This window comes from Vulpes lagopus, chromosome 2 (assembly GCF_018345385.1).
Source record: "Vulpes lagopus strain Blue_001 chromosome 2, ASM1834538v1, whole genome shotgun sequence".
NCBI classification, from domain to species: Eukaryota; Metazoa; Chordata; class Mammalia; order Carnivora; family Canidae; genus Vulpes; species Vulpes lagopus.
In genome coordinates this window covers 27,302,980-27,329,560 of record NC_054825.1, presented here as the reverse complement: position 1 = coordinate 27,329,560, position 26,581 = coordinate 27,302,980, and the positions used below count along the sequence as shown (strand labels likewise).

The 26,581-nt window shown below is 39.2% G+C and overlaps 1 protein-coding gene across 1 annotated transcript in view; it reads left to right on the top strand.

The window, feature by feature from the left end:
* The first annotated feature begins 1,317 nt into the window (after window positions 1-1,317).
* BTRC (beta-transducin repeat containing E3 ubiquitin protein ligase) overlaps window positions 1,318-26,581 on the top strand; it is a 187,163-nt gene continuing 161,899 nt past the window's right edge. Inside the window, exon 1 of the mRNA XM_041743542.1 lies at window positions 1,318-1,456. Within this exon, the coding sequence (XP_041599476.1) occupies window positions 1,409-1,456 (48 nt within the window). The 5' untranslated portion in view covers window positions 1,318-1,408. The remainder of the gene's footprint in view (window positions 1,457-26,581) is intronic.

Genomic DNA, 26,581 nt, shown 5'->3' with positions numbered 1-26,581 from the left:
TTTATTTATTCATGAAAGACAGAGAGAGAGAGGCAGAGACACAAGGCAGAGGGAGAAGCAGCCTCCATGCAGGGAACCTGATGTGGGGACTCCATGTGGGACTCTGAGGTCTCCAGGATCACACCCTGGTCTGAAGGCAGTGCTAAGCCGCTGAGCCACCCAGGCTGCCCCACCCCCTTTTAGCATTTTTGGCAATTGAGTCACATACCGCCTTAGTCCTATGAAAACTTCCAGGTAGTTTTCACGTTTATGAGTTTGAAGTTCTCCATTTTGCACTTGTGTAGAACTTTTTTTTTTTTTATTAAAGAGTAAAACTTAAAAAAAAAAAGTAAAACTTTTTTTGTTAAGTGAAAGCCTGTCATGTATTAGATATCGTGGTGAGTTCTGTGGACATAGAGATGACTAGAATAAAGTATCAGTATACTAGAAATGCGAGGTCCACAAGATTGGATCTATCATGTTCACCAATGAATCCCCATTTCTTAGGATGATGTCTGGACAGTTATGTGCCTACTGTTCGCTGAATAGATGAATAAAATAGTTTACAATGGAAATTTTTCCTGTAAGTGAAAAGCCATTTCCCCAATCCATTTATTTTATCAATTCAGATATTCTGTACTAGTCTATCACTTTTAGCCCAACCCTAGTGTTGAGAGATTAGGGTAGATCCAATCTCCAACAAAACAAAATCTTATTGTCTCTTTCAAGACCAAAACTGCAAGGCTTAAATCCCAGGGTTAGCAGTAACAGGCCATGACTTCTGAGTACTAAACACCTAAGAATTTTCTGAGCAGAGTTCTCTCTGGCCCTGACTTCTTGTGGGGGTAGAATAAGGTCCTCAGGAGCAGTGTGGGATAATAGGTTAGAAGGACCCTGGAATTCTGCTTTGGCCTGTGAGGTGCTGCCAGGACCTCTAAGTCCTCTCAGTTTTTTCCAGTATTTGGGCTACAGGTGAGGCAATGGTCGCCAATCTTGATATCAAATGCCAGGCAAACAGCCATTAGCGTCGCTCGGTAACCACGGAGACACCCGTGCCCCCCTCCCGTTTCCCATCCGTAGAGGCTGTAAACTACGATTCCCATCAGCCGATTTTCCCTATTTGATGGCGAGTTGTCTAGATGTGGCTCTCGGCCACCGCGACCGTGCCGCAGTGAACCGCGGGAATTGCGGTTCGCTGCGAGGCCTCATTTTTTGCCGCGGGAAACTCCGGCACTACAAATCCCGTGAGCCAGCGGGATCACGCATGTGCACGGAACAGCGGGTCGTCCCTGGCCCCCTGCCGGTGGCTGAGAGGTAAGAGAGGGCGGGGGGGAAGGAAGAGGAGGCGGATCCGGGCGCTGCGTTGGCTGCGGCCTGGCACCAAGGGGGCGGCCCCGGCGGAGTGCAGACCCAGCGGCCCCCGGTGATTATGGACCCGGCCGAGGCGGTGCTGCAGGAAAAAGCGCTCAAGTTTATGGTGAGGAGGAGGCGCAGGCCGGGGAACGGTGAAGGCGGTGGCGTTGGCGACGTTGCTGAGGCTCGGGCCTGGGCCGCCCGCCCGCCGGAGGAAGGGGCAGCGGGACCCTGGGCCGAGGCTGGCGGCGGGGGCTGCTGAAGGGACCGGACGGGAGTTCCGGGGAGGCGGGAGGGGTTGCGGAGAGGACCCGGGGGTGGGGGCAACAGCTCCGCCATCTTGTGGATGAGAGGCCAAGTGACAGCGGGAGCTTAATCGGGGAGGGGGCTCTGGGCGGCGCGCGGGGCCCTGGAAGGAAAGGGGCGTGGGGACAGTTACTGAGGAGCGGAGGAAGCCCGGAGGAGAGACGCCGTGGGGGTGCTGGCAGGGCCTTCTCGGTGTCAGGGTACGGGTAAGGCCCAGCTTAGGAGGTGCGTTCAGGAGTGGGGAAGGGGAGCGCGGGATAGTGGAAGGAGAGCTACGGGGTGGGGGGCCTGGTGTGACGGGCAGGGAGGGGTGCAGATGGATCTAAGGGTGGAGGAGATCAGGCCAGCGCAGGTGAGAGACTTTTAGTTTTGTGGGGTGGGGGTGGGGAGGAGGGGGAGATAGCCTTTGCCTTCAGGGTACAATCCCAGTTTGGCCAAACTAATGTTCACAAACTCTGGAAAGGAAGTGGTCTTACTTAGGAGGATAAGGGCTAGGAATGGAGACCTGGGACTATGGTAATAGTCTCTAGGGAAGGAAGGGGGTGTTGATGGTGAGCCAGAATTACAAATGTCAGAAAAAGAGATACTCTGCTCTGAAAGGAGAAGCTAAATATTGTAGCGAGGACACAGTGATAAAGAGCAAGAGGTTGATCCATCAGGAAGACCTGGGTACAGGAGATTGGGGGAAAATTAATATCTAATAGGGTAGGACAAAACATAGTGCTAAATTGTAAAGATAGTAAAATGTGGGGACCTGGTGCTATATCAACTTTCTGAGAAAAGAAGGGCCATGGAGATTACAACCGCAAGGCTCCTAAGAAGTGATGGGATCAGTGGAGAAATTTCAGGAGGCAACGGGGAGATGTAACTTGTGGGAAATAGGAGATGTCAGAATTGGTGGTTACTTACCAGTTTTAGGTTGAAGCACAGTATGAACTTGGATTGGAATTTGTTTGGGCGTATTTAACTCCCTTTGGAGCCCAGTTCTTTTAACTTTGTATCATGCTTTCCTTTTGATATGCTTGTTTGGCAAATTTGTATAGGCTGGTATTTGATGCTTTTAATCTGATGCTTCTTGTATATCCTAGGTGTAAAACCAGTCTTTGTGGTTACAGATAAAGAATGATGGAATGCATAGACTGCTATTTTAACAGGTGGCCTTGGGGATATTATTTGCAGTGGAATCTTGCTTTTTCAGAAGTAATTGTAACTTGTCACTCCAAATCTCATTTCTTTGATAGTTATTTTTGTTTTTGCTTGAAATACCAAAACATATCCAAATAAACATGGACACTATCCTAATTGAAATTTGGCTTTAAACTACCACATTTATAAAAATACTTCTTCAGAAACTGGTCAAATTTACTAAAATTTTATTTTGTATTAGTGCTTTCAAAAACATCTAACTAAAGTTTGAATGTATCATTAACAAAATCCCATTATGCCTGAAGAAGGTTCTTGAAATTATAAAATGTTAAATTTTTTTGGACTTTAGAAATAAGAGGAAATTGCTTTATATTTCACGTTATTTTGCATAATCTCTATGTTAAATAACCTGTATGCCAGCCTCTACATGTAAGTCAGAAAACTGGCAGCTGCTTATTTTTGTTTTTCTACTTAGAGGTTGACTGCGTCCTAATCTTGATACTTGTGTCAGATTTATGGAATAATGTGACTTATAGATCATAAAGAGACATGAAATCATCTTCTTTACTCCTCATTAGACCTCAGCCTGGAACTTGATCCCTGCTTTGTACAAGTGAGTTAATGTTTGGATAGATAATGATCTCCTGATTGAGTTAAAGTGGACCTGGAGATGGCTATGTAGTAGTTTGCAGCTTTTAGGGCACCACACATTATTAAATATTGAGTCAGTTTCTGTACGGAGAAACCAGTTTTTTTCTTTAATTTTAGTTACTTTTATTTTTGACTTTGCTTGCTATTTTGGCTACTGTTTGGGAAAGGGCCAACTGGAAGAGAGTCACTAAGAAGGACACCTTAATAACTGAAGCAGAGAATGGAGAGTTAGAGATTTCATATTTTTCCACTCACAGTCTTACTATGAATTTGAGTAAGTCACAAATACCTTTGGTCCCGTTTACCCTGCTGTAATATGCGTCTGTCTTTTCTCAGTTTTGAGATAGGAAGAGGTTTTATTTGTGATTGCATCAAGTAATTAATGCATAGTACACATGGAGGAATGATCCTCTTAATCAAATTAAGATTTTTGTATGGTATTTGGCTTTGTTTTGGCCTTAACTGCTGCCTTCAATTGTGAATGGCAGTTTTTGTTCGGATGCCCTGATTTCCATGGTTTAAAGAAATGTAAAATTTATTAAAAATGCCAACATAAAAAGATACTGTCTTTCATGAATTTTGCTTATTACAACATTAATGTATAGTGCTTTGATTAGGAATTTTATAATAAAATATTATTAACAAGACTGCTAATTCAGAGTTGACCATGGTTCACACATAGTCTAGATTTAAAGTTTACCTTTGGATACTTATGAAAAATAGTTGAAGTAGAATGCTTAATTTCTGGAAACAAATGATTTTTTTTTAAAGATTTATTTATTCATGTGAGACATAGAGACAGAGAGAGAGGAAGAGACACACAGGCAAAAGGAGAAGCAGGCCCCTCGCAGGAGCCCGATGTGGGATTTGACCCCAGATCTTGAGATCACCGCCTGAGTGGAAGGCAGCAGCCCAACTGCTGAGCCACCCAGGCTGAGCCACCCAGGTGTCCCTAGAAACAAATGATATTAAAGCAGTAGTTTACATTAAGTAACTGGTATGTAAATATCTGGTATGTAATATGTAGTTTAGCTTTAGTAGGGCCTCAAGCACCTTCATTTATTTATTTATTTATTTATTTATTTATTTATTCATTCATTCATTCATTCATGAGAGACACTGAGACAGAGAGAGAGAGAGGCAGAGAGAGGCAGAGATACAGGCAGAGGAAGAAGCAGGCTCCATGGAGTCCGATGTGGGACTCAGTCGTGGGACTCCAGGATCACGCCCTGAGCCAGAGCAGACACTTAACCCCTGAGCCACCCAGGCACCTTCTTAACTAATACTTCTTTGGTCAACGAAATTATAATCCAGAAAAGATAAATGGGAACTGGAAGAGAATCTGAAAAGAAAAATGAAAATGATTGAGGGAATGTAGGTACCATTTTATAAGCAGATATTAGAAAAATATATATGGGGGATAGAAAGATGAGTTGAGGGATGAATTTGAAGTTTATTTTAAAAAATGAACAGGATGGGGGCACCTGGATGGCTCAGTGGTTGAGCATCTGCTTTTGGCTCAGATCGTGATCCCAAGATCCTGGGATCGAGTCCCACATTAGGCTCCTCAGAGGGAGCCTGCTTCTCCCTCTGCCTATGTCTCTGCCTCTCTCATGAATAAATAAATACAAATCTTAAAAAAAAATGAACAGGATAAACCAGTCCCAGAATATTAAATCTGGGGAAACATTTGAAATCTGTATGAATAATTTTAGGGCATATAAAATAGTTTTTAATAGAATTGATAGGTGAAACTGTAAAAGGTAACTTGCAGTGTAATAGACCACCCCACAATTTAGTAGCTTAAACAATTTATTATTTCTCTCAAATTTGTGGTTGACTGATGGGTTTTCTGTTACACTTGATATTGGTTGGGGTGCCAGCATGGCTGGAATGTTCACAATGGCCACACTCACATAGCTGACCACTCTCTGAGAGTTTAGTTATCCTAAGGCCTTCAGTCCTGCTTTAGGTGGGCCTCCTTTCTCCACATGGCCTTTTGATTTCTTAAGCTTGGTGCCTAGATTCTAAGAAGGAGTATTCCAAGAGACAGGAAATAGAAGGCATTCAGCCAGTTCTCTTATGTCCTTGGATTGGAAGTCTGAGAGTGTCACTCTTGGTCAAAGATAGTCAAGGCCAGGCCAGAGTTAGAGGGAAAGGAAATAATCTACCTGTAGACCAGAAGAATAACATGCATAAACAGGGAAATTGTTGGGGGCCATGCCCTTTTGAGACTGGCTTCTAGGGATGTTATTCTAGTTATTCACACTAAAAATACAAATGGAATAGGCCAAATTTGTGAATAACAACACCAGGTTTAGCTTTGAAGCATCTCTTTTTTGAGGTTAGCTGCTTAAGGAGCTAACGTGATCTCCTGCATGACTTGCCTTAATGTCACTGCAGAGATAATACTTGGTGAATTAATATGATTCAGTAACTTTTCTTATTTGCTCGAGAAGTGTATGTATCTAAAAGCAAGAAATTGCATTTTAAAATAAATACTCAGATTTTTCACTCTGATGGGCTTTTCTTTGAGTCAGTGAGATTGATTACCAGCTGGTTGGGTGAACATTTGAAACAAGTTCTTAGTTTAAGGTGTCAGAGTTTCTATGTATCTCTTACCTGTTCTCAATTTAAATTAGCCTTCACTTTCTTTTCTGGATACTTATATAGGTATTAAGGTATGAAATTAGGAGTTAGTGATAATTCTTTGTGCTAATTTTTAAAATTCACGTTTTTAATAGCTGTACATAACATTGGAAGTGAAATTATTAGATGTAGAGAAAATTCTACTTTGAATGATTGTCAGAAATTTTTTATTGCTAAATTAGAAAATGAAATTATAAAAGAGACCACTTATTATTCTACATTATTTGTATAGTGCTTAAATCCTGAAAGAAAGGAAGCGGATGGGAATTTTTTCTCCCTTGGTAAAGGGAGATGGGACATATATAAGATCTTGATCATGTATAGAAAAAAATTATTTTATGGGAAATGCATTAAAATATAAAAGAATGAAAAAAGAGATCTATGCTATTGAAGTATCTTAAATCCCATCTACTTTTTTTTTTTTTAAAGATTTATTTATTTGAGAGAGAAAGCGCACGCAGACTCTTGAGGAGGAGAAGGGACAGAGAGAGAAGAGAGAGAGAGAGAGAGAAGCAGGCTCCCTGCTGAGCAGGGAGGAGGACTCCATCCCAGGCCCCCAGGATCATGACCTAAGCCCAAGGCAGACGCTTAACTGATTAAGCCACTCAAGTGCCCCAAATCCCATCTACTTTGTAGCAATATTTTAATATAGCACAGGAAGTGCTTTCTAAGTGTGTATAATAATTCATTGAAGATGAATTATTTTTCAATGTTTAATGGTTAATGTTTAATGGTCACTATAAAGAAAACTTCTTTGCTTAATAATCCAGCATCCTTAAGTTGGAAGTAGAGGATGGAAAAAATGTGGGAAAGTTCCACTGGATCTTACCATTTTGACTAGTATTCCACAAGATTCACCTTGTACTTTGAGAATCTCTGGATAATTCCCTTTACTTTCTCCAAAGCCCAACTGAGACAGAGCAAAACAACTATCTTTGAAGGCTCAGAGATAACAAGTGAAGTAAATACTGAGAGTAAAGTTGACTTAAGACTGTGATTTTTGGGGACGCCTGGGTGGCTCAGCCTCTGGCTCAGGGAGTGATCCTGGAGTCCCCAGGATCCAGTCCTGCATCAGGCTCCCTGCAGGGAGCCTGCTTCTCCCTATGCCTATGTCTCTGCCTTCTTTCTGTGTGTGTCTCTTGTGAATAAATAAATAAAATCTTAAAAAAAAAAAAGACTGTGATTTTTGTTCCCTGGGATACTACCATCATAGTTCTTGGATCGCCTTTATAATGTGGCCAGGGTGGGGATGGGAAGCAAGGGAACAAAAGCCACAGAGCTGGGAGAGGATTCCTTCCTGCTGAGATGAACCTTCTGAGTTGGAATTTTCTTGCTCCTTCCTGAGATTTGGCTCTCCCTTCACGATATACTGCCTTCTTATTTCCAAGCTTGTGTTCTTACCTGACCAGACTCTGTCAATAATGGATAACCAGTAGAAGTGGGAGAGTTATGCTTTTTAAATGTTTTTTTTAAAAATATACTTAGCCACAAATAGCTAACAGCTATCATTTAGTATTTATTATGTGCTATTCAAATTCTAGATTCTTTTTTTAAAATCTTAAAAAAAAATCTCTATACCCAGTGTGAGCCTTGAACTCATGACCCCGAGATTAAGAGTAGCATGCTCTTCTGACTGAGCCAGCCTGGCACCCCTAAACTCTTTGCATATATTATTTCATTTAATTCTTCCACTAATAGATTCAGTACTGTTGTTACTCCCATTTTCAGGTAGGGAAACTGATTCCGGAGAGAATAAGTAACTTGTACAAAATTACACTTTAGCAAGGAGCCTGACATCAAACCCATGCAGTCTCACCCAGTACCCTGACTTACACTATATTTAATCCTTGAAGAGCAGAGAAACAATGGAATATGATGGCATATTTGTTTGCTAGTCACTTGATGGCTGGAGTGGAAGAGTTACTGTCCAGACTTCCATGTAGATTTTCTAATCATTTGAATTATTGAGGAAATGGAATAGGACTTTATAGTTGTCACAGTATCATTGCATCAGTCAGCTTTTGCTGAGTAATAAAACCACAAAATATGGCATACAGTGATATACATTTATTCTCACGAATATGTGGATTTGCTGAGTATTGGATAGTATAGACTGGGCTTAGTTGGGAAACTGGACTTGGCTGCTCACTGAGGACTACTGTTACATATGATATTCTGGGACTCAGACTAAAGAAATGGTGACTTAGCAGACAAAGCTCTTATAGCAAATACACAAAAGAGCAAGTCCAATTATTAAATTATTAAAGTACCTTTCAGTTATTGGTTGTGTCACACTGACCAGTATTCCATTAACCAAAGCAAGTGCACATGGGCAAGCCCAGAGTCAAACGGCAAGAAAGTATATTCTGCCCATAGAAGGTGTGGGGGAGGGAGTAACTTGCATAATTAATGTACTACAGTAACAGTGTATAATATACTCTAGTATACTTGATTTATAGAGGAACGATGAAATGCTTACTGTGACAGCTATTATGCTTTTTTAAAAAAAATTTTTATTTATTTATGATAGAGAGAGAGAGAGAGAGAGGCAGAGACATAGGCAGAGGGAGAAGCAGGCTCCATACACTGGGAGCCCGACGTGGGATTCGATCCCGGGTCTCCAGGATCGCACCCTGGGTCAAAGGCAGGCACCAGACCGCTGTGCCACCCAGGGATCCCAGCTATTATGCTTTCATTCTGTTTATTGTTGTACTGCCCTGACTAGCACTTCTCACTTTGGTTACTGAACAATACCTCTGGGTTAGATACTTTCAGAATCATTACTTAATATAGCAGGTATCTTTGCATCATGTTATGTGAAATAAAAAAAAGGCATAAAGAGAAAAATAGATTACTGACATTAATCCACAGTGATGCCTGAAAAGTTCATCAGTATTACAAGCTATTCTTCTATCCTTGGGAAGGATAAAATTGATGTCATTCCAATGGCATTTGTGACAGAATTTGAACTATAACAGAATTTGAATCAAGGTCATACATAATGCTCTGACAACTCCTTTGGAAGCAGGTTTAGAGCTCTCAAAATTTGCGGTTGCAAAGATACGGTACTGATATCTTCACACGTCTGGGGGGTATACAGGCTTTCACTGAAAAGTCATGGAAGCAGAAATCCAGGAGTTATAGCATGTGGATAATACTTTTGCAACACAGATGTACAAATCCTTGTACTCAGCAGCTAACACAGTAACACTAATCTGTTAATGTGGTTATTTAGGGATTGTTGGATTATGGGTAATACTTCAAAATATTCAACAGCATCTGAAAATATGCTAGTAAACACACAAAAACATTACTTAGGTGATTTTTTTTTCTCTGCATTCTTTAATGCTTTCTACATTTTCTGTAGCAAATATGTATTGTTTTTAATCTGAAAAATTTAAATTTAGTATACTGAGTTCATATATTTAGAAAATAAGTACCCAAATGAAGACCTGCACTGATCATGGACTGCAGTGTAGCCAAGCTCATTTTATTAACTGGAAAATGGGCAATTGTTAGTCTTACCTACTTGAAAAGGTTCTCTTTTCCCCCCTTCTCAGTTCATTTTAAACTGTGAATTGCCACGTATGTGTTAATTGATCATTTATACCATTAAACTCCTTTTTGTATCCACGATTTTCATTGGAAATTTAGGACTATATGTTCCTAAATTGTGCTGGAGAACTGCATTTTCCTTTTAAATAGTACTTGGCAAAATCAGTGGGTTGACAACTGAAGATGAGGCCATAATGATAGTTGGCTTGCAATGGGATTCGATAAAAATGTGAACATAAACTGAGTTGCAAAATGTTGTGTTATATGTGGAGAGAGGTAGTTAGGGGGTAGGAGGGGATGAAGATACAAAATTATTATTATTATTAAATATTTTACTTTATTATTTATTCATGAGAGACAGAGAGAGAGAGGCAGAGACACAGCAGAGGGAGAAGCAGGCTCCATGCAGGGAGCCTGATGCGGGACACGATCCTGGGACTCCAGGATCACGCCCCAGGCTGAAGGCAGACGCTACACCGCTGAGCCACCCAGGGATCCCTGTAATTTATATTTCTTAAAGCACACCAATAAGTGCCAAAATAGAGGCATAAAGTGCTATAGAAGTTGTCAGAAGGGAAATAATTTTTTTTTTTTTTGGAAATCAGTTTTTAACTGGAGAGATCTTTGAATACTTTGTGGAAGAAGAAAGCTTCATATTGGATTTTATAGAATAGATAGGTTTTGACAGACTTGTTTTTGAGGTGGACAGTTCCAGGAAGAGGGAGTAGTTTGGGTAAAGGCCAGAAAATCAAGAGATGGGCAGGCATGGGTTGAGTAGATAGATATGACTTGAACATTGAGTGCATAGTAGACAAGAAAAAAAAGAGACTGAGGACTGGGGAATTTGGACTGAATCCGCCTTGTATTTAAAAATCATATTCTCGTGTATTTTGTGTGTGTATGTAAGCTTTTTTTTTTTTTTTAATTTTTATTTATTTATGATAGTCACAGAGAGAGAGAGAGAGGCAGAGACACAGGCGGAGGGAGAAGCAGGCTCCATGCACCGGGAGCCTGATATGGGATTCGATCCCGGGTCTCCAGGATCGCGCCCTGGGCCAAAGGCAGGCGCCAAACCGCTGCGCCACCCAGGGATCCCTGTATGTAAGCTTTTTAAAGAAGTAATATTATACAAAAAAAGGTGTACAAATCCTAAGTACATAGCTCATTAAAATTTTACCTAGTTATCACTTCTGTGTAAGCATTATCTAATAAGTATAGGTTAGTTTTTACTTTTATTTGTATTTAGCCTCATATAAATGGAATCCTTCCAGTATATATACTTTGGTGTCTGCCTTCCTTAGTCCCACATTGTTTGTAAGACCATTCATTCAGGTTGTTTTTCCTTTTTCTCTATATATCAATAGTTTAAAAAGAATGATTGCAGTTAGCACCATCACTTTATAAAAGAAAGAAAGAGCACTCTAATGCCACAAAAGTAGCAAGGATATAATCTCAGTATAAAGGAAAAAAACTCTTTGGGGTAAGCAGAGTATGCACCTCCTGCCTCACCAATCCCAAGATATGTTAAATTATATGAGGAGTTAAAGTAACAGATGGAATTAGGATTGCTAATCAATTGACTTTAAAATAGGGACATTATCCTGGATTATATGTGTTGGGTCCCGTGTTAATCACAAGGGACCCTAAATGTGTAAGAGGAAGGGAGAACAACAGTTCAGAGTGATGCCACGTGAGAATTCAATCCACCGTCCTGGCTTTGAAGACGAGAGAAGAGAGCCAGAGCTAAGGAATGTGAGCAACCTCTAGAATTTTGATAGGATAAGCTAGAGCTTCCAGAAGAGAACACAATCCCAACAACCTTGATTTTTTGGCTCAGTGAGAACCATTTCAGACTTCTGAACTACAGACTATAAAATATATTTTTTTAAAGATTTTATTTGGGGCAGCCCCAGTGGCGCGGCGGTTTAGCGCCGCCTGCAGTTTATTTATTTATTCATGAGAGGCACAGAGACAGAGAGAGAGAGAGGCAGAGACACAGGCAGAGGGAGAAGCAGGCTCCATGCAGGGACCCCGATGTGGGACATGATCCCAGTTCTCCAGGATCAGGCCCTGGGCTGAAGGCAGCCTGAGCCACGTGGGCTGCCCCTAAAATAATAAATTGATGTTATTTTAAGCCACTAAGTATGTGGTAATTTGTTATAGCAGCCATGGAAAACTAATATATAGTCTTTGTCCAGGGAAAATAGTTACACCTAAATTGGGGTGTATATGTTGATACACACACATACATAATATCAGTATCTTTGTTTTTAGAGTTTGGTAACCACTAGTGCAGTCCTTTCTCTTTTTCTTAACATTTTATTTTGAATTGATCTCGAAATTACAGAAGAGTTTCAAGTAAAACACAAATGGTATTTTTTCCTGAATCATTTGAGTGTAAGTTGTCACATCACTAAATGCTTCAGTATGTATTTTCTACAAATGAGGACATTCTACATAACTATAATATAACCCTCAAAATTCAGAAATTAATGTATAGTACAATTACATATCTAACTCTCAGACCCCATTTAAACTTTTCCAGTTGTTCCAGTAATGTTCTGTATAGCAGAAGGATCTAATCCAGAATCATATATTGAATTTAGTTGTCATATCTCTTTAGTCTCCTTCAATGTAGAACAGTTCATTAATCTTTGACTCTTGTGACTATGGCACTTTTGAACATTATAGGCTAGTTATTTTATAGAATGGTCCCTCAATTTGGGTTTATCGATTTTTCCTCATGATTGGATCCAGGTTATGTATTTTTGGCAGAAATATCACAGAAGTGATACTGTAGTTTTACTCATTGCCTCCTATCAGGTGACACATGGTTTTTGTTATCGTTTGTTTACTTGATTAAGGTGGCACCTGCCAGTTTCTTCTTTTAAAATACATTTTTCAAAAAAAATAAAATACATTTTTCTTTTTGTAATACATATTTTATGGAAAGCTACGTTGAAACCAGGTCACTATCCTGTTCCTCATCAGATTTTCAATCTATTATCATAGAATGGGCTTATGAATTCCTGTTTTATTTGATGGAGTATAATCCAATCCTGTCATTTATTTTAATGCTTAAATTGTTCCCTCTTTGGCCAGTGCTTTAAGGCTGCTTTATCTTTTTTATGTCATTCTTTGAGCATTTTCTTACTTCCTGGTATAAGAAGATATTCTTGTATTTAAAAAGTCTCATCTTGTATTTCCCCTCAACCCTGGATTTGCTGATTTCTCCAAGGAGCCTTATTTTTTTTGGATAGAGAACGATATTTAGAAGTCAAGATCTGGGTCTTAGGTGTGCTCATTGTTATTGGGGTGTCACTGTTCCCAGGTCCTCTTGCTGGATAGAGGTAGGGAATATATGTATGTGTAAACATGTACACATGCATTTATATCACTATTTTAATTTTATCTAGATATTTCTTTAAAACCATGAGTGTGCACTGATAACTCCAGTTCTAGTCTAATGCCACAGGGTTCGTTTACTAATTCCTTTCCATAATTATAGCTCCCTTTTCTGACATTAACTTGATTTTCATTATCATCAACATATTTTATTAACCAGTTTTCCTGGATGTGACCAGTCCTGTTGCTGCTATTCCTGACATCTACTACGTGGATGCCATCCTCACCTTATTCAGGCTCCAAAATCCCATATCAGGCTGCTGCCCCTGCTCCCGTTTGAACATCTTTTTTCACTTCAGGATCTTTTGGCCTGCACTATGTTGCTCTTCTCAGTTCATTTGGACTCCAGCATCCTATGCATGACTGCCAAGGTTGCCATATTCCTGTATGGACATCCTTTTTATCCTGCTAGGGTGCTGACTGGCTGCAGTAGATCACTGCTGTTTCTACCACCCCATTTTGTGTAAACACCTGTTTTGCTTGGCCCTAACTAAACTGAATACATGTTTTTTATCTTGCAAAACTCAAACTCTGTACCTGTTAAACAACAATTTTCTACTTCCCTCTCCCCCCAGCCCCTGACAATCACCATTCTACTTTGTTTCTATGAATTTGGTTATTTGGCTACTTATATCTTATCTAAGTGGAACCATATAGTATTTGTCTTTTTGTGAATGGCTTTTCTTAACATAATGTCCTCAGGGTTTATCCACGTTGTAGCATGTGTCAGAATTTCCTTACTTTTTAAGGCTGAATAATATTCTGTCATATTTAAACATCACATTTTGTTTGTCCATTAATCTCTTGCCAGACACTTGGGATCCTTCTGCCTTTTGGCAGTTGTGAATAATACTATGAACATGAGTCTTTAAATATCTTAAGAGCCTGACAAGCCTTACTGTTTTTTACCTTTTGCATTTCGATCTATAGTCCATCTAGAATTAATGTCTGGTGTGAGGTAGAGGACAGAATTCAGTTTTTTTTTTTTTTTTCAGTTTTTGTTTTTTAAATCCAGTTGATCCAATGTCATTTATTGAAAGGATTATTCTTTCTCTTATCCATTGTAGGGTCACTTTTGCCATGTACCACCTGTCTATATATATCCATGGGACAGTTCTAGGACTCATTTCTGTTCCATTGTTCTGTTTATTCTTGTGCCAGTATCATACTTTCTTAATTACTATATTTTTATACCAGTTCTTGATATCTGATCGTCTATGTCCTTTAGCTCCCCACCCCCCTTAAGATTGCATTAGCTATTCTCGGCCCTTTGTATTTCTATATATATTGGAATCCGCTTTGTCACTGTTCACGAAGCATACTGCTCTGATTTTTATTGGCATTGCATTGAATCTCTGAGTTTGGGTAAGTATTAAGATCATAACACTATTGAGTTCTACAATTAGAAAATGGTGTAGCCATGAAATGGTATATCTTTCCATTTATTAGGATCTTTAATTTCTCTGTAGAGGTCTTTGTACATTTTTGTTTTATTCCTAGGTATTTGGTTTTTTAGATGTTGGTTTCTTTTGTTTGTTTGTTTAGATGATTTTTTTAAAAGATTTTATTTATTTATTCATAGAGACACAGAGAATGAGAGGCAGAGACACAGGCAGAGGGAGAAGCAGGCTCCATGCAGAGAGCCTGACATGGGACTCGATCCAGGGTCTCCAGGATCACGCCCCAGGCTGCAGGAGGCACTAAACTGCTGCGCCACTGGGGCTGCCCCTAGATGATGTTTTTACATTTTAATACTCTATTTGTTGCTGATAGTGCAAAGGTTTTTAATCTGAGGTCCATGGTTCCCATTCAAGATACAGATACATGCAAGTACTTTTTTCTGAAAGATCTATAATTTTCATCTGAATCTGATTCCCGTTGAGGGCAATAACAGCAAAGATTAAAGACCACTGTAGTGGTTTCACTTAGAGTGGATTGAACTAGGGAGGATGGAATAGACAGAGGCAGAGAGGCCACTTAAAGGCTGTGTAATAGTCCAGGCAAGAAGCCATCTGGGCTTGAGCCAGGGCGGTAAGTATGAAAGAAGGAAAGACATTTAAGGAATATTCTTGAGATAGAATGAATCAGGTTTGCCTGGAGTGGAATAGGAGAAATAAAGAGTAAAAAAAGGCATCAGACTTTTGGGGGCAATTACCTAAAGAGAAGGTTGTCATAGCATAGGGAAAAATGAATATTTGGTGGATAAAGATATTGGAATAGTCCCTAATTTTAACAAGGAGACTAAATTTAAGATATATTCATATAGATAAAAATGGGCATATGGATATAATATTTGAGATTTGCCTTGGGATTTGGAAGGTGGAAAGCTGGCTGATGGGAATTCATTATGTACTCTTCTATACTTTATTGTGTATATAAAAGTATCTGTAATAACAGGTTAAAAGAGAAAGATTATCCACTTAGAGAGTGAGCCAAGTTGACGTTCTCAGGACCACTCAGCTCCACTTCATATGTGATAGATCAGGATTCTTCTAAGCACTGTATTTGGTTTTTGAGTAATTTCATGTCACTATCTTGTATTGGGAATACTGTTTTATCAAGATTAGCCAGATAAGGAAGCACAAAGCTACAGAGGCTTTTCATGCTAGCTGAGATAGGCTAAGTGCTTGGATGTGGCTAGGAGTTAAGGGGAGGAAATTTAGCTAGGCAGATGGAATATGGCATTTATTGGCAACTCAACCGGATTTGTGGACTCAGGGAAGTTTTGCAAGGGCAAGATATTCTTTCAGGGGGAGAATAGTGACAAGGAGTCTGGGTGCAGATATTCTGGGGAGATCCAGATAGGCAGACAGCATCAGTAAGTACTGAAAACAGGTAGCAAGGACCCTGATTAAAGTTTGGGATCAAAAATCAAACTGGAAGACTCAGCAAGGAACTAAAGAATTCATTCATTCAGTTCATTTATTCATTCAACCTGTAATCATTAGTGCCCACTACAGTTGTCCTATACTTTACTATTGTAAATTATTTGGAAAACATGTTAAAATATAGTGCAGATTCTCAGCCCCTCTCCCTCCATTTAATTTGGTAGGTCTCAAGAATCTGCATTTTTTTTTAAGGTTTTTATTTATTTACTCATGAGAGAGACAGAGAGAGGTAGAGACACAGGAAGAGGGAGAAGCAGGCTCCCTGCAAGGAGCCTGACGTGGGACTCGATCCTGGACCCCAGGATCATGCCCTGAGCCAAAGGCAGATGCTCAACCCCTGAGCCACCCAGGCATCCCAAGAATCTGCATGTTTAACAAGCATCTCAGTGTTTCTGATACAGATATTTCTCAGATTAGGTTTGACAAAATGTCTAGTCCACTGTGTCCTGGCCAGTGTACCAGCAAAGAGGGAGTGGGGGTATATTGTGGCTAGAACCAATGTAAAAAGTGAAGCCTTGTACCTGGGGAACATAGCAGGAAGGAAGGAGCCGAGCTAACTGAAATGAAGAGTGAAGGCAAACCTGAAAAAAAAAAAAGTGAAGGCAGATGGTGATCATTTTATAATACAATATATAAGTGTATTAAATAAACATATTGTACACCTTAAACTTGCACAATTGTATATGCCAGTTATATCTCAGTAGTGCTGGGGAAAAAAGAGTGAAAGCAGAGTGACACAAACTTCATTGCAGAGGCTTGGAATCTCTTCGAATTCTAAGGGATTAGTAGTAGCTTTCTAAAAAGAATTTATTCTGAGAGCTAAGTGTTTGCAGTTGGAGAAATTGGTGACCTATGGGGCCAGAAAAATAAGGTATGCCATTTACAAGAGGTATATCTAGTAGAACAATAGCAACATCCCAAAATATGGACATTCTAGGTATGTTAAAATTACATCACAGTACAACTGGTAGTCCCTCATGATGCTGTGAAAATACTGTGGATAGTTCTGATGTTACTTTTATTGTTAATATTTTATGACCGTATCATATATTTGAGAATAAAAGACAACAGACAACCTCACCAGTTATTTGTTTTTAAGGATTTATTTATTAGAGAGAGAACATGAGTTTGAGGAGGGGTAGAAGGAGAGGGAAACACAGAATCTCTAGCAGACCCCTGGCTGATCAGGGATCCTGTCTTGGAGCTTGATCTCACCACCCTGAGATCATGACCTAAGCTAAAATCAAGAGTCAGATGCTTAACCAACTGAGCCACCCGGGTGGCCCACACCAGTTGCTTTATAGACCTCTTAAGGAGAAGTAATGTCAAGGAGTGAAGGAAAAATTTTGAGGAATCAGTGAAGTGTTGCTTATAGCAACAAGGCATAACTAAATGGAGGGAAATTTATGAGGAAAGATTAGTCTCTGTTACAGTTACATAGTCTGGAGTTCTTTTAAGCAAGGGCCTCAACCTGACCGCAAGTGACAGTCACACAGGCACAGATTGTCTGGTCAGTTAGAAATTCTGTCTTTTTTTTTTTTTTTTTTTAAGATTTTATGTATTTATTCATGAGACACACACACACACACACACACACACACAGAGAGAGAGAGAGAGAGAGAGAGAGAGAGAGGCAGAGACACAGGCAGAGGGAGAAGCAGGCTCCATGCAGGAAGCCTGATGTGGGACTTGATCCCAGGTCTCCAGGATCACGCCCTGGGCTGAAGGCAGCGCCCGGGCTGCCCTGAAAATGTCTTTTTATCTCTATCACTTGGATCATCATTACCATCCCCCACAGCATCTTTAAAATAGAAGACATAATTTGATACAATTAAATGAGGTAAATGTGATGGTGCTTTCTAGGCCATAAGGATATGGTGGTGGCGGTGGTGGTGGTGGTGGTACTTTTACAACAAATCTCTAACATAGAATAGTTTACACAGACTTTCAAGGTTTATTGAATAGGCATTCCACCCTTATTCCATTTTACTTTTTACATGTACATTTATTTATGCTTGCTGTTGCAAGTTCAAACTTTTTATTAACATCCAGTAAAATTGAGGGTTTTTTAGTCTATAGGTCTCAGAATTTTAATAGATGTAATTATATGTAACTACTACCACGATCAGGTTAAAGAACAGTTCGTTACCCCTCCCCGAACTCCCTTGTACTATATTTCCCCCACCCCGTGTCTAACTTGTAGGAGCTGATTTGTTCTCCCTTATTTTAGTTTTAACTTTTTGAGAATGTTATATAAATGAAATCATACAATATGTAATCTTTTGCTCTTCTTTCACTGAGCACAATGCCCTTGAGATAGATTTGTTCAAGTTGCTGCGTATTTCCTGTTCCTTTTTATTGTTTAGTAGAATTGTTTAGTAGAATCCATTGGATGGATTGTATCACATTTTGTTTATACATTTACCTGTTGAAGGACATGTGAGGTGTTTCTGGTTTTTGGTGACTATAAATAGAGCTGCTCTATATACTTGTGTATAGGTTTTGTGTGATGTAAATTTTTATTTCTGTAGGGTAAATAACCCAGGAGTGGAGTTGCTGGATCATATGGTAAGCGTATGTTTAACTTTATAAGAAACTGCCACACTATTTTCAAGAGTGACTATACCATTTTTATTAAATTGAAGAATAATTGACATACAAATTATATTAGTTTCAGGTGTACAATGTAGTGATTTGATATTTACATAAATTACAATGTCACCACAATAGATCTAATTGCAGTCCGTCACAATACAAAGTTGTTATAGTTTAAGTGACTATATTCCCTATTGCTGTACATTACATCCCTTTGCCTTATTTATTTTATAACTGGAAGATTGTACCTAACCCCCTTCCCCTATTTCATCTGTGGCTGTACCGTTTTGTATTTCTGCAGCAAAGTATGAAGTTATGGTTGCTCACTATTTTTTATTTTAGCCATTTGAATAGATGTATAGTAGTATCTTATTGCGGTTTTATTTATTTTTATTTTTATTTTTTTAAAGATTTTATTTATTTATTCATGAGAGGCAGAGAGAGAGAGAGAGAGAGAGAGAGAGGCAGAGACACAGGCAGAGGGAGAAGCAGGCTCCATGCAGGGAGCCCGACCTGGGACTCGATCCCAGGTCTCCAGGATCATGCCCTGGGCGGAAGGCGGTGCCCAACAGCTGAGCCACTGGGGCTGCCCCTTATTGCGGTTTTAATTTGCATTTCCCTAATGAATGCCTCAGTTCTTGATGATTTTATCTGTTGGGATCAAATACAAAAGATAGTCCCCATCAGAAGAATCAGAAGAATGGTCATCAGAATATGCCTTACATTTAGCATTCTATGAAAGATATTCTGTGAATATTTATTTATTAAGATTTTTATTTATTTGAGAGAGACAGAGATCATGAGCTGCGGGGAAGGGCATAGGGAGAGGCAAACTGAGCAGGGAGCTGGATGTGGGACTCGATCCCAGGACCCTGGGATTATGACCTTAGCCAAAGGCAGACACTTAACCAACTGAGCCACCCAGGCGCCCCTCTGTAATTGTTTTATTTATTTATTTATTTTTTAAAAAAATTTTTTAATTTATTTATGATAGTCACACACAGAGAGAGAGAGAGAGAGGCAGAGACACAGGCAGAGGGGGAAGCAGGCTCCATGCGCCGGGAGCCCAACGTGGGATTCAATCCAGGGTCTCCAGGATCGCGCCCTGGGCCAAGGGCAGGCACCAAACCGCTGCGCCACCCAGGGATCCCTGTAATTGTTTTAAAAAGGAGCTTGTGCTAATAAATCTTCATGGTTCTTAATTAATTAAGAGTGAGATACTGTGAAATCTATAAAGTCTCAAGTAAGCCGTGTGACAAAATGAGAGAGTATTTTTTTTTTCTGGTGGCCTTAGGTCTTCTATAAAACACTTGTAGATTTTATTAAACTGAGGAGATAAGCAAATGAAAAATAAAAATATCTGGTCAACCTATAATTTTTAAAATAAAGCAAAATAAGTGAGAAACACTTGTCATGATCAACATTCACCGATTTCCTAATTCTGGTAGCATAGGTCAGTGGTATGATTTTTAATAACTTGCTTATTCAGGAAAATAACTTAGATAAAGGAAAGGAGGATATTCCCTTGAGTAATAATATTTGACCCTCTCCTGCTTCTTCTCTTTTCTTTATAAATCATCTCAAGCAGCAGTCTGTATTTTAAGAAGCAAACCAAGTACTGCTAATTAAATGTTTAGTGTTTATTTTAGTTGATTATTAGCCTGAGGTCAAATTTGTTTCATGACTAAATATGGAAGAGTTACGGGTTTTTTTACACTTTGGACAAATGCTTGCTGATCATTGGTATCTTACTCTATTTCTTGAAGCTGGAATGTAATTTCCTTATTTTTTAATTTTTTGAAAAAAGTACTTTATTTATGCATGAGAGACGCAGAGAGAGAGGCAGAGACACAGGCAGAGGGAGAAACAGGCTTCTTGCGGGGAGCCCGATGTGGGACTTGATCCTGGGTCTACAGGATCACGCCCTGGGCTGAAGGTGGCACTAAACTGCTGAGGCCACCCGGGCTGCCCTGTAATTTCCTTATTTTTAATGACTGTAGAAGTTTACAGTTACTGACTCTTTGTTTTGATGTTAGTAGGCCTGTGAGTACTTTCTTTGTTACCAAGTCCTCAGTTAGGAAATAGCTTCCTGATTATAACTTATTTTCCTGGGAAAATATAGTCCACTTTGAAGCAGTTTCCAGTAATATATTGCTGCAGAAATAGATTGTCAAGTAATGGCTCCAGTGTAATTTAGAAAAGGTGACTTAAAGTAGAACAACATTGATGCATCTGTTTTTCAAATTGCAGTTAATTATAATGACAGCTTATAAGATCTACTTCATTCTCTCTTGGACTCTTGCCTACATATACAAATTTTGTATGAGATTTGAGTTAAGAATGGACAATTTTTAAAAAGATTTATTTTGTTTTATTTATTTATTTTTGAAAGAGAGTATGCACTTGCATGAGATGGGGAGGGGCAAAGAAAGAGGGAGAATCTTAAGCAGGCTCCATGCCCAGTGGGGAGTCTGCCAGGGGCTCAATCTCAGAACCCTGAGATTATGACCTGAGCTGAAATCAAGAGTTGGACTCTTAACTGACTGAGCCACCCCAGCACCATTATTTATTTATTTAAGAGAGAGAGAGCTGGGGGAGGAGCAGAGGGAGAGAGTGAATCTCAAGATGATTCCCTGCTGAGCACAGAGCCCCACATGGGGCTCCATCCCAGGACCCTGATACGACCTGAGCTGAAATCAGTCGGATGCCCAACCAACTGAGCCACCCAGGTGTCCCAAGAATGCACAGTTTAAAAGTTATCCAAGTGAATTAGTTGAAAAGAATCCTGGTTATCAAATCATACTTGTAAAGGTTTTTCACACCCTCCAGTGATATCCAGCTTTGACATTTTGGAAATGAGAATGATGCTTCAGTTTTTATCAGAGTTTGAGAATAGAAACTCTTTATGTAGGTTTGTGTCATCTTTGATTATATGATAATGTTCTGAATATCCCTTTACCCAACACTTTTAGCTGATGCATACTGCATCAGTAAATTATATGATCCTTGTTCTGTTCATAGGTGGTCATGTTAAATGTTTCTTAAGTATTCTTAAATGTGTTTTACCAATATTTATGGAAAAATATAATCTTTGAAAGTGTTCATGTTAAAAAGAATTAGAAATGATGTTAACTTCATTTGGGCCTATTTCTCTTGCAATGTGTCCTTAAAGCGTAGGCACAGTATATAAGAATTCATATGTAGAGGATCAACTGAGACTTTGATTTAAATATATTATAAATTATACATGGAAAGCTGCATAAGATGCTACTTTTTTTTTTTTTCAAAGAAGCTTCTTTAAATGGTTCTGTTAAGTGTAGGAATGTTCTGATGATTATCTTTTTAATTAAAATGAGAAATCTTTGTTTAAAGTGGCATTCTTTTTTTACGGCCTGTTACAGTCTCTGTAACAATCATTTCTTAAGTCTGAACGTTTTATTTCCAGGAATCCATTTATATAAAACTATGTTTAGACTTAATTAAGGAACAATTCTTACAAAGCTTGTAAATAGCCAGGGAAAAAAGGGACCGAAAATAAAACTGACATTCACATTTAACAAAATGATTGTTACAAGGTATGTAATAAGCTATAAAAATACAATAAATCCCTTTTTATAAGAGTTCATATTTTTCGATCCTTGTTTTCAAGGGTATTTAAGAAAAATATCAAAGCTCTGCAAAGTGACATCTGTTTTTTTTTTTTTTTTTAAATTTTTATTTATTTATGATAGTCATCAGAGAGAGAGAGAGGCAGAGACATAGGCAGAGGGAGAAGCAGGCTCCATGCACCGGGAGCCCGATGTGGGATTCGATCCTGGGTCTCCAGGATCGCGCCCTGGGCCAAAGGCAGGCGCCAAACCGCTGCGCCACCCAGGGATCCCGACATCTGTTTTACTGAATGGGCTAGTGATTACTTTTTTCTATAACAGTACAGGAGTTCTACCTGTCTTCTTGGTGTGTTTTCCTTGAAATACTTGTAAGCAGTTTAGGTTAGAATGTAAATTTTATGTTGTGCTACAGTGAAAACAAGACTTGGTTCCCATCTCACACTGCTTTGTAGAAGTCATATAACATTGGGAAAGTTGCTTAACTTCTCTAAGTCTCATTTTCTTCATCTGGAAAACAGAGATAATAATGCTCTTCCTACTTCAAAGAGCTGTTATGGAGACTAACTTAAACTATTGTAGTGAAAATATTTTAGAAATTCTATAGGACTGTGAACATCCAAGCTATGATTCTTTATGACCTTGGGTGGTGATTGTAATAGTAGTCGTAACAGCAGTAATATTGATAGCAGACACTTAAGGCTCAATATGTACCATGCTAGTTTCCTAGGCATTTGACATATATTAACTCATTTGATCCTCTCATCTTATTAGGTATATATTATTATTATCCCTGATTTATAAATGTGGAAAGTGAGGCACAAAGAGGTTATTTACTCAAGATCATGCAGTTGGAGGAATATGGTTTTGAAGAGGGTAAGGATGGTATCAATCTTTTTTCAAATCTATAGAAAAATAGCGAGGAAAACATAATGATATACTCCTCACCTGGACTGACCAGTTGTTTACATCTTGCCACCTTGGGTTTTCTTTCTCTGTATAACTGTACTTGTATTTTTACATCATTTGACCATTGTAGACATCTTTATTTCACTTTCAACATATATTTCCTAAGAATAAGAGCATCGTCTTTCATTTTTTTTTTTTAAATTTTTTTATTTATTTATGATAGTCACAGAGAGAGAGAGAGGCAGAGACACAGGCGGAGGGAGAAGCAGGCTCCATGCACTGGGAGCCTGATGTGGGATTTGATCCCGGGTCTCCAGGATCGCGCCCTGGGCCAAAGGCAGGCGCCAAACTGCTGCGCCACCCAGGGATCCCGAGCATCGTCTTTCATAACCACAGTGCAAGATTTCACTCAGGAAATTTAATAGTGATAAAATTTTATTATTCAATATACAGTTCATATTCATATTTCCCTAATTGTCCAGTGATTTCCTTTATAGCTTCTTCTTCTAAACTCCATTTTGTGTGTGTGTTGTGGGATACAATGACATTATATATAGTTATGTCTCTTTAGTCTCTCTTAATTTATTTTATTTTATTTTTTTTTTAATTTTTATTTATTTATGATAGTCACACAGAGAGAGAGAGAGAGAGGCAGAGACACAGGCAGAGGGAGAAGCAGGCTCCATGCACCGGGGGCCCGACGTGGGACTCGATCCCAGGTCCCCAGGACCGCGCCCTGGGCCAAAGGCAGGCGCCAAACCGCTGTGCCACCCAGGGATCCCGTCTCTCTTAATTTATAACAGTTCCCTAGTCTTTTATTTTCTTTTTCATGAAATTGACATTTGAAGAGTGCAGGCTAGTTTTTACAGAATGTCTCTTTTGAATTTGTCTAATTATTTCTTCATCATTATTAGATGCAGGTTAAAAAAATTTGGCAGGAATACATGTTGTGATTCCTTTTTTTTTTTTTTAATTTTTATTTATTTATGATAGTCACAGAGAGAGAGAGAGAGAGAGAGAGAGAGAGAGGCAGAGATATAGGCAGAGGGAGAAGCAGGCTCCATGCACCGGGAGCCCGACGTGGGATTCGATCCCAGGTCTCCAGGATCGCGCCCTGGGCCAAAGGCAGGCGCCAAACCGCTGCACCACCCAGGGATCCCCATGTTGTGATTTCTTTCTCAGTGCATTCCATGAGAAGGTACATCATGTCAATTTGTTCCTTTATTGGTGATACTAAGTTTGATCATTTTATTAAGGTGTATTTGTAATTAATAAGTGCCTAGTGGAGTGAAATTTGGAAACTGTAAATATCCTACTTCCTAGCACTGTTTATCCCTATAGTTTTAACATCCATTGATGATGATTCTTCTGTGGTAGTTGTAAAATTAGCCCATTTATCCTTATGCCATTCCAAATCATTTTTTCTTTCTGCATGACTGAAACGGTGAGACTTTTTTTTTTTAAGTTTTTATTTATTTATTCATGAGAGAGACACACACACACACACAGAGAGAGAGAGAGAGAGGGGGGGGGGCAAAGACACAGGCAGAGGGAGAAGCAGGCTCCATGCAGAGAGCCTGACGTGGGACTTGGTCCTGCGTCTCCAGGATCAGGCCCTGGGCAGAAGGCTGCGCTAAACTGCTGAGCCACCTGGGCTGCCCCATGGTGACTGTTTTATATTTGGGGAAGATACTGTGTAGACTTCATCACTTTTATTTTTGTTTTTGAACTTAGACTAATTAAATGTACATTTTATATTCTAATTTGCAAGTTATATGTTTTATAATTTTTATCTTTAGTAGAAAAGTCTAAAGCTGCGTGAAGAATTAGGTTCAGTTTTTAAAGGCTTGTGGTAGTACAAACTGCATCAGGATTTCCTGGAGCGTTTGTATTTTCCATTCAGTAGACCTGGGGTGGGGCCTGAAAATTTGCATTTCTAGTTTCCAGATGCTGCTACCGGTTGTGGGACCACAGGTTGAGTGCTATGGTGGCTTTTATAGGCCAATCAAGTCAGCATTTTGCTCATAATAATTTGGGCTCTTTTACAGTTGTTAGGTTTCTCTGGTAGACATGAGAGTAGTGTGGATATAGAATAGTGGAATAAGTTGAAGTTTGCTTTGGTTAATTTTTTTGTTTCAAGTTTCTATTTAAATTCTACTTAGGGGATCCCTGGGTGGCGCAGCGGTTTAGCGCCTGCCTTTGGCCCAGCACGCGATCCTGGAGACCCGGGATCGAATCCCACATCAGGCTCCCGGTGCATGGAGCCTGCTTCTCCCTCTGCCTGTGTCTCTGCCTCTCTCTCTCTCTGTGACTATCATAAATAAATAAAAAATTAAAAAAAAAATAAATTCTACTTAGTTACATATCAGGTAATATTGGCTTCAGGAGGAAGTTTGTATTAATTTGTATTATTAATTTGTATTATTTATAATTTTGTATTATTTATTTTTTTGTATTATTAATTTGTATTATTTATTTATTCATGAGAGACACATACAGAGAGAGGCAGAGACACAGAGAAAGAAGTAGGCTTCATGCTGGGAACCCAATGTGGGACTTGATCTTGGGACTCCAGGATCACACCCTGGGCCGAAGGCAGGCCCCAGCCCTTGAGCCACCCAGGCATCCCAAGTATTAGTTAATTTTGATAAATGTTGGAAAAATTGTGGGAATTGGCTTCTATTGGCTATAATTGGCTACTATTACTGAATAAGATCTCATTAACCTGGCTAATCCTGTATTGACTGTATTGTAATAAAAAAGGCTATAGGCTATTTAAAAGCTTATTGTGACATTCATGGTTGTTGAATTTTCTTTATTTTACTTAATGAAACACTGATCCCTTAGTTTTGATGTAATTAGATGACTAGTGGTCTGTTTGGGCTTTCATATCTTAAGTGATCTCTGCATATATTTCAGCAATTTGGTCTGTTAAGTCTGTGTAATTAGTAAAGTAAGTGGAATGTTTGTGAAGTCATAGAGATATTTTCACTTTTGCGGAATTTGGCCAGTCAGCTCTCTTCCCTTGCTTCCATTAGAAATACTTTTAAACGTCAGAGAGAAAAGGATGACCTTAATATTTGCTTTCCAGACTAAATCCCAGCTTTGAAGCAGTTATTTCCTTCTGAATAAAAAGTTTAATTTCACGCCCTGATTAGTGCTAGTATGTGCAGGTGGATATTTATTTTATGCAGCTAAACTGATCTGCTTTTGCAAATTACTTGCCAGTCAGCAGAGCTATAATTTCTTATGAGTAGTTGGTGGTAAATTATAGTTCTCATTAGTAAGTTTTGTGTGTGTGTGTGTGTGTGTGTGTGTGTGTGTTTAAGTATGTATTTATGAAGTGAGTGGGAATCAGTCACCATATTTTGGCTGGTCTAGGATTGAACTAATAGCTTTTTTTCAAAGGCTCCAGGATTGATGAATTTGAACAGTCCCAATTAATTATGTAAAGCAGTAGGAAAGAGTGAGATCTTGGATTCACTTAATGTGAAGATCTAGTCAGGACCTAGGAAGAGTGATGCTTGGTGAAAAAGACCA